Below are 6,929 nucleotides of genomic sequence, written 5' to 3'. Positions count from 1 at the left end.
TTTCAGAAATCCTGCATCACCTTCGGGGAGGGAGGGGGGAAAAGGAACTAAAAAGAAATAAAAAAATAAAAAGGAAAAAAAAAAAAAGAAAAAAGCATTCAGACTTGATCTATTTTATACAATGTAAGCTGCGACCAAGTCCTGTTATTCATATTGTGGCTTTGAATCAATTATGTTTATTAAAATGCTATTGCTTCTATCTCCTGTCGTCCTTTCTCCGCTAACGGCTGCTCCAGGGGGAGTGGGAAGGGGAAATGTGCTCGACCTCGCCCCTGGAGCTGGGCGTGCGAGCACCCCATTGCTCTCCCACCCCGGGGAGTGCCGGGTGCCCCCACCCCCCCGGGGAGGACATGGGGTGGCAAGGGGACCCCATGTCCCCTCCCCGCAGGGATGGAGGGGCTGAGCCACGGAGACTCCCGGGGATGGTGGATGCTGCTGGGGGTCTCACAGGAGGGGAGAAAGTCCAGTCTTGGGGGCACGTTTGGGGCTTCCCCCATCCCGCCGTCCTTCCAGTTTGGCCGCCGCCGGCTCCGGCCGCGGTTCCTCGCTCCGGTCGGCGGTGGGAGCGAGCGGGGCTGAGCCCCGGTGCCGCTCAGGGCTGCAGCCAGGCACGGACGTGTCCCTCGGCCAGGGCGATGCCCAGCATGATGCCGCTGCCCAGCAGGAACCCCACGTTCTGCAGGAGCAAGCGGCCCCAGGTGCCCTCGCCGGGGCCCTCGGCACCCTGCAGCGCCTCGGGGAGCTGGGGCAGAGCGGGGGGCTCAGCGGGGCCGGAGTGAAGCCCAGCCCCGTGGCCGCCCCCCGGCCCCGGCCACCCCCTTACCATGTCAGCCAGGGCCACGTAGAGGAAGATGCCGGCGGTGGCAGTGAGGATCCAGGGGGTGAGGTGGGACGCATTCTGCCCCACGGCTGCCCCCGCCGCCGCCCCCAGGCAGGAGAGCAGGGCCGAGAGCAGGTTGAGGAGCAGGATGGTGCGGGGGGCCGTGCCGGCCCGCAGCAGCACCGCCAGGTCGCCTGCGGCGAGAGGAGGGTGGGTGGCTGGGGTGGCCGTGGGGGCTGCCGTGGCTGGGGTGGGGGGCAGGCACCTACCCAGCTCATGGGGCAGCTCGTGGCAGAGCACGGCCAGCGCCGTGCTGAGGCCGCTGGAGAGGCTGTGGGAGAAGGCAGCGCCTGCGGGAAGAGGGTCCTTCGCCCCGGACCTGCACAGACCCTGTGCACCAATGCACTGTGCACCCCTGTCCCTGTGTGTCCCTTGTTCCTGTGCCCCAATGCACCATGCACCCCGTCCCTGTGCACCCCTTGTCCCTCTGCACCCCTTGTCCCTGTGCCCCAATGCACTGTGCACCCCGTCCCTGTGCACCCCTTGTCCCTCTGCACCCCTTGTCCCTGTGCGTCCCTGTCCCTCCATTTCCACTTCCCTGCGCCCCTCACCGATGGCCAGCCCGTCCGTCAGGTTGTGGATCCCGTCCCCCAGCACCACCATCCAGACAACATCAGTGGCCCTGGGTCTGGGGGGCAGCGTGGGGCCGTGGGAGTGTCCGTGGGAGTGTCCGTGGGGGTGTCCGTGGGGCTTGAGCTCCAGCTCTGGCTCCGGTGCCGTCAGGTGTCGCAGCTCAGCCCCTGCAGCAGAAGAGATGCGGGGTGGGTGCCGGGGCCGGGGCCGCGGGTGCTGCGGCGTTCGAGGGGGTCTTACCTCCTCGTGACGATGCCAAGACCCCCGTGGCCACGTCAGGGGTCTCTCCAGGGGAGTGTCCCTGGGGAAGACAGAGGCACTGGGTGCGATGCTGGACCTGGTGGCAGCCCCGCGCCCTCCACAGCGCCCATGGCTCTCACTGTGGCGTCCCGGCTCCGCCGTAGCATCCCCAGGAGCAGCTCCACCAGGAAGAGCAGGTAGATGCCCCCCAGCACTGCCAGCCCCTGCAGCACCGCGGTCCCCGACTCCGCCGGTGTCTCCTGGTGCTTCCCCTGTGCCTGGACACGGGTGACCCGGCGGCTCAGGGGACCTGAATGCCCCGGTCCCCCTCGGGTGCTCGTGCCACCTCCGGCCCACCGGGGCAGGGGTACCTACGTGGGGCCAGAGGTGGAGCAGGGCGTCCCCGCAGAGCGTCCCCACGGCCAGTGCCACCAGGAAGGCCAGCAGCGAGTGGAAGAAGCTGCGGCTCAGCAGCGGGACGAGGAGGACGGCCAGGGCGGAGGGCAAGCTGATGAAGGTGACGGCCAGGAGCCCCCAGCCCAGTGCTGCGAGGTGGGTGAGACGGGCACGGCCAGGGCAGGAGGGTGCAGGACCCAGGGGTGGGGGTCCTTGGGGATGCAGGGATGGGGACCTCGGGACTGGGGATGTGGGGTGATGGGAACCTGGGGATGGAGGCACTCGGGGATGCAGGAGTGGTCAGTGCAGGGATGGGGTGTCGGGGACTGGGGACGTGGGGACCAGACGCTGGTGGGATCCAGGGATGGTGCTGAAGGGACGGGGGACCTGGAGAGCTGATGATGGAGGAGCCAAGGATGGGGATGCACAGACAGGGTCCACAGGGTCCAGCTGATGGGGACAAGGGGCTCAGGGTGAGTGGCCATGGGACCAGATGATGGGGGAGCCAGGGATGGGGCTGTAGAGATGGGGGACACGGGCACCAGCCGCTGGGGTACCTGGGGATGGGGCTGGAGCGATGTGAGACCTGGGGACCGGCTGATGGGGGACCTGGGGATGGGGCTGCAGGGACAGGGGACCCAGGGATGGATGGCCTGGGGCTGGGGGCCAGGGAGGGGCCCCGGGTTGGGGTTACCTGGCCACAGGGCCCCCCCCGGGGGAGGCAGTGTCACCTCATCGCTGTGCTGGATGCAGACACGGCTGTCGATCTGGTAGAGCAGAGCCGGGCAAAGGAGGGTGAACTGCTCCGGCGTCAGCTGGGACACCGAGTCCAGCCCAAAATTCACCAGCAGCTGGGTGACATTGAGGCACTGGGGGGCGTGGGGGGGCAGCGGTGAGCGGCACTGGCGGGGTTGGGGCTCTTGGCTCCCACTGGGGGACGAGGAGCAGCTGGGGGTCCCCGGGGGCTCCCAGCATGTGGCAGCGGAGCGGGATGGCGTGACCCCCCCCCAGCCCCGCTCACATCGTCGTGGGGGTGGTCGGTGCTGGAGTGCTCCAAGCCCAGCATCCTCCCCAGCAGGCTGAGGCCAGGCTGGTCCCGCCGGGGGGGTGGGGGGGCCCCACGGTTCCCAGGGGTGGCCCCGGCACCGGGGGGCTCGGCGGGCACCGGCTTCGTCCAGCTTTTTGTCTGGGAGGGCCGGGGGCTGGAGGGGAACACGAGCGTGGATAAGCCCCCCCCAAATCACGCCGGGGCAGGGGGCAGCCCCCTGAGAACAGGCGAGGGGGACGGAGGGCTACCTGGGGGTACGGGTGGGTGGCGGGGCGCTGGGTGCCGCGTCCCCGTCGTGTTCCCAGGTGGGGTGCCGGTGCCGGTGCTTCTCCTCCTGCACCTCCAGCAGGTCGAGGTGGCTGACGTGGCCGTGGCCCAGCTCCTCGTGCTGGATCTGCACCACCTGCACCCGTCCCAGCCCCAGGCTGCCCAGCAGCCGCGCCAGCCCCTCGAAGGGCAGCGTCCCGTTGGCCCCGTACTGCCCGAAGAGCTGCTGCAGGTAGTAGCCGTGCTCCTGCGCCGCGTCCTCAGGCAGCGGTCCCGGTCCCCCCCCGGCCCCCAGAGCCAGCAGCCCCAGGATGCCCAGGAGGAGCCCACGGGGGCCCATGGGGCCGGATCCCGCAGGCGGCAAACTGGGGGTCCCCGGCAGAGCTGGGGGAGAGGGGGAACGCTGGCGTGAGGGCGGCAGGAGATGCAGTGTCCCCAGGCTCCCCCCCCCCCCCCCGGCACTGTGGGGCGCAGCCCCCCCGTGCCCGTGGGTCCCTCTGGGCAGCCCCGGGTACGCACCCTCCCGCTGTCCGTCCGTCCGTCCGTCCGTTCGCAGGGACAGCTGGAAAGCAACAGGCGGCATCAGGGTCACGGCCTGGGCACACGTGTCCCTGCGCCAGGGCTCAGGGACACCCACCGGGGAGTGGGGCTGGGGGGGGCCGGGCAGGGCCAGATGCTGTCCCCGTGCCCCCCCGGGACTGGGATCCTCAGGGTGGGCAATGGGGGGGGGGTGTACGGGGACAACGCTGGGGGGACCCAGTGCCACTTGTCCTTGAGGGGAGGTTTTGCAACTGGGGCAGCTTTTGTGTTGGAGTTAATGTTTCACCGGGTGGGGAGATAACGCCAGCGGCACCCCTCGGCAGGGCGCTCGCACCCCCACCCCACCGGCCCTTGCCCACGACGCACCCCCCTGCAACCCCGCCTGGCACGGCCATGTCCCCCTCCCACAGCTCCCACCCCGCTGCCGGGGTCGCGGGAAGAGCCCTGCACGGTGATGGGAAACACCAAAGCGCAGGTGGGATGGCGGCACGGCCGTGGGGCACGTCCTCTGTCTCCACGTGGGACTTGCGGATGCCATGGGACCAGGAAAATCCCATGACTCCGGGAGCTGGCGCCCCACTGTCATCCCCACCATGGCACCAGCTCCCACGGGTGCCCCCCAGCTTCACCGGGGCTGACCCCCTTCCGCTGAGGTGGGTCTCGCGGTCGCCGGCATCATCCCGTCGGTCGTCGCGCCGGGTGCAGTGCCGGCATCGCCCGTGGCCCCCCAGCACCCATCCCGTGTCCCCCACCCCAGGGGCTCACCTGGGGCCACGCTTCACCGATGGCGGGGGCCAGGGGACGCGCGGCTGACCGGCCCCTGTCCCCGTGCCGCGGCCGCGCCGTCTGCTGCGCCCGAACTGGGGGGGCCAAGGGTCACCCAGGCGCTGCTCCCAGCCAGCCCCGCTGCCGGGAGGGGCTGCGCGGGGAGGGCCTTAAAGGGCGAGGGGGGTCCGGGCCCCCCGCGACAGGACCAGGGCTGCGGGCAGGGAGCAGGCAAGGCGCAGGCAGGAGGTCAACCTTTATTAACACCCGCCCCGACAGGTCCTGGCCACCTGCCTTGGCGCGGGCAGGCAGCAGTTGGGTGCAGGGGCGCGGGCCGGGGGGGGGCTGCGGACCCCCGACCCCGGGGGCTGCTGGGCAGCGGCCGTGTGGCTCAGCCCCGTCCTGCCCGGGACCCCCGAGCCCAGCCGGCCCAAGATGGGGGTCCTGGGCCACCCCCCTCCTCCCTTGAGGCACATGAGCGGGGGGCAGCAGCGCCCGGCCCCCTCCTCCTCGCCCCAGGGGCTGCTCAGGGCTGGGGGCAGGAGCCGGGGGGCTGCTGACCCCCCCCCCCAGCAGACCGTTCTGGGGGCCGTGGGGGGGTCCCGGCCCGTTATCTCTTGCTGCTCCTCCGCGTCTCCTTGCCATTGCTGACGGGGCCGGCGGCGGGGCCGGGGTGGCCGGGCTGGCTGCGGGTGATGCGGCCGCTGGGGGGGTGCGCGGGGGTGCTGGGGGGGTGCGCTGGGCCCCCCGGGCTCAGCCCGTTCCCGTTCTGGCTGTCGGGGGCTGGAAGCAGAGGAGAGCACCGGGAGGAAGATGAGGCCGGAGGCACCCCCCGAGCTGGGGGTGCGGGGTGGCACCGGGGAGGTGGGGGAGCCCCAGGGTGGGGAGGGGGCTGCCTGACCTACCTGGGGGTGCCGCGGGGGGGCCCTGGCTGGTCTGCGAAGCGGCCGGACTGGCGCTCTCGTTCTGGGCCTGTGGAGGAGACGGAGAAGCCCCGTGAGCCGGGGCGGCCGCTCTCGGGGGACCGGGGGTCCTGCTGGTGCCAGCCTGGCCCCCCCCGCCCCCCCCCAACTCACCCCTTTGCTCTGTGACTGCTGTGCCACGTACTCGGGGTTGGGTTCGCTGAAGTTGGGCACCTCGGAGTACACCATGCAGAACCTGCCGGCAGAGGGTGGGAGGGGGGCAATGGGGTGTCCCCCCCCCCTCATCCCTCCCCAACACCCCCCCACCCCAAGCCCCAGGACCCCCGTCCTTACTCGCCGATCTTCTGCAGGTCCCCCCCGCGCCCGGTGTAGAGGGTCAGGCAGCCCTTGAAGACGGAGGCGTACCTGGCGGGGGACGGATGGGGGTGTCAGGCCGGGGGGGGGAAGCCCCGGGGGTCCCTGTCGTGTCCCCCCCCTCCGTCCCCGCCCCCCCCCCTACCCCTTGGTGAGGCGGATGATGTCCCCGGGCTGGATGAGGTTCCCCACATCGTCCCACACCGAGATGTTGATGCTGCCCGTCTTGTCGGCCACCTTGCAGGTCCGCACCTCGTGCCCGTCCTTCGTCTTTGTCACCCGGCCTGTGGCGGGGAGGGGGGTCAGCCGGGACCACCGGGACCACCGGGACCCCCCCCTCCCCGCCATCGCACCCACCGGTCTCCAACACGATGAAGATGAGGTTGAGGTTCTTCAGCCCCGGTTTGACGTCCTTCACCAGCGTCTCGGTGCTCATGGTGCCGGCGGGGGCCCTGCGGACGCGGCCGTCACCCACCGGGAACGACACCGGGAATACCGGGAATACCGGGGGTCGGGGGGGAAGGACACCGACCACGGTACGCGCGGGACGAGTCCGCGGGGATCCGGCACGACCGTCCGCGGGGGAAGCCGGGCTGTGCGGCCACACCGGGGACGGGATGGCGGGGAGAGCACCCCCGGGGACGGGACTCTACCGGGGACACTGGGGTCAGCACCGGGCCGGGACCGAGCCCGGGCCTGCTCGGTGCCCCGCCCTCCCGCCCCGCCACTAGGGGGCGCTCGCGTTTCCCGCCCCGCCTCCCCCGGCGCTGCCCCCCCGCGCGCCCCGACCTACCGGAGCGCCGCCGCCGCGGGCACTCCCGGAAGTCACCGGCCGCCAACCTTAGGCAGCCAATCAGCGGGCGGGGAGGGGCGGAGGACGTCCCGCGCCGCTGGCTAATGGCAGTGCAGAGGGGGCGGGCCTCAGGGGAGAGATAGGGAGTAT

General features: G+C 71.2%; 2 protein-coding genes across 4 annotated transcripts; both read right to left on the bottom strand.

Annotated features, from left to right (window-relative positions):
- Nucleotides 1-592: 592 nt before the first annotated feature.
- On the bottom strand, nt 593-3,977 carry SLC39A5 (solute carrier family 39 member 5). The gene is made up of 11 exons (XM_075049094.1): nt 3,924-3,977; nt 3,386-3,788; nt 3,111-3,291; nt 2,784-2,958; nt 2,069-2,238; nt 1,834-1,971; nt 1,694-1,754; nt 1,432-1,620; nt 1,090-1,170; nt 824-1,014; nt 593-742 (listed from the first exon to the last, which is right to left on the bottom strand). The coding sequence occupies exons 2-11, from the start codon at nt 3,742-3,744 to the stop codon at nt 593-595; spliced, it is 1,695 nt and encodes a 564-aa protein (XP_074905195.1). The 5' UTR covers nt 3,745-3,788; nt 3,924-3,977.
- Nucleotides 3,978-5,176: 1,199 nt separating this feature from the next.
- Nucleotides 5,177-6,848, bottom strand: NABP2 (nucleic acid binding protein 2). Of its 3 annotated transcripts, none has more exons than XM_075049931.1 (7): nt 6,780-6,848; nt 6,344-6,438; nt 6,132-6,270; nt 5,966-6,037; nt 5,786-5,867; nt 5,615-5,681; nt 5,177-5,492 (listed from the first exon to the last, which is right to left on the bottom strand). In XM_075049931.1, exons 2-7 carry the CDS (start codon nt 6,420-6,422, stop codon nt 5,320-5,322), a joined length of 612 nt encoding a protein of 203 aa, XP_074906032.1. In that variant the 5' UTR covers nt 6,423-6,438; nt 6,780-6,848; the 3' UTR covers nt 5,177-5,319. The 3 variants fall into 3 exon arrangements, with proteins under 3 accessions (XP_074906032.1, XP_074906034.1, XP_074906033.1); XM_075049933.1 differs by lacking the exon at nt 6,780-6,848 and adding an exon at nt 6,519-6,549; XM_075049932.1 differs by lacking the exon at nt 6,780-6,848 and having other exon boundaries at nt 6,344-6,645.
- Between the last annotated feature and the right edge of the window lie 81 nt (nt 6,849-6,929).

This window comes from Buteo buteo, chromosome 17, assembly GCF_964188355.1.
Source record: "Buteo buteo chromosome 17, bButBut1.hap1.1, whole genome shotgun sequence".
Taxonomy (NCBI): domain Eukaryota; kingdom Metazoa; phylum Chordata; class Aves; order Accipitriformes; family Accipitridae; genus Buteo; species Buteo buteo.
This window is presented reverse-complemented; position numbering and strand designations above follow the sequence as displayed.

Excerpts from the sequence above, each read along its gene's own strand:
- SLC39A5 (XM_075049094.1), bottom strand. The coding sequence starts at position 3,744 with ATGGGCCCCCGTGGGCTCCTCCTGGGCATCCTGGGGCTGCTGGCTCTG. Across the intron at positions 1,755-1,833 it reads GGCGGAGCCGGGACGCCACA|GGACACTCCCCTGGAGAGAC; the intron begins GTGAGAGCCATG and ends TGTCTTCCCCAG. Across the intron at positions 1,621-1,693 it reads CTTGGCATCGTCACGAGGAG|GGGCTGAGCTGCGACACCTG; the intron begins GTAAGACCCCCT and ends CTTCTGCTGCAG.
- NABP2 (XM_075049931.1), bottom strand. The coding sequence starts at position 6,422 with ATGAGCACCGAGACGCTGGTGAAGGACGTCAAACCGGGGCTGAAGAAC. Across the intron at positions 6,271-6,343 it reads CTTCATCGTGTTGGAGACCG|GCCGGGTGACAAAGACGAAG; the intron begins GTGGGTGCGATG and ends TCCCCGCCACAG. Across the intron at positions 5,682-5,785 it reads AGCAGTCACAGAGCAAAGGG|GCCCAGAACGAGAGCGCCAG; the intron begins GTGAGTTGGGGG and ends TCTCCTCCACAG.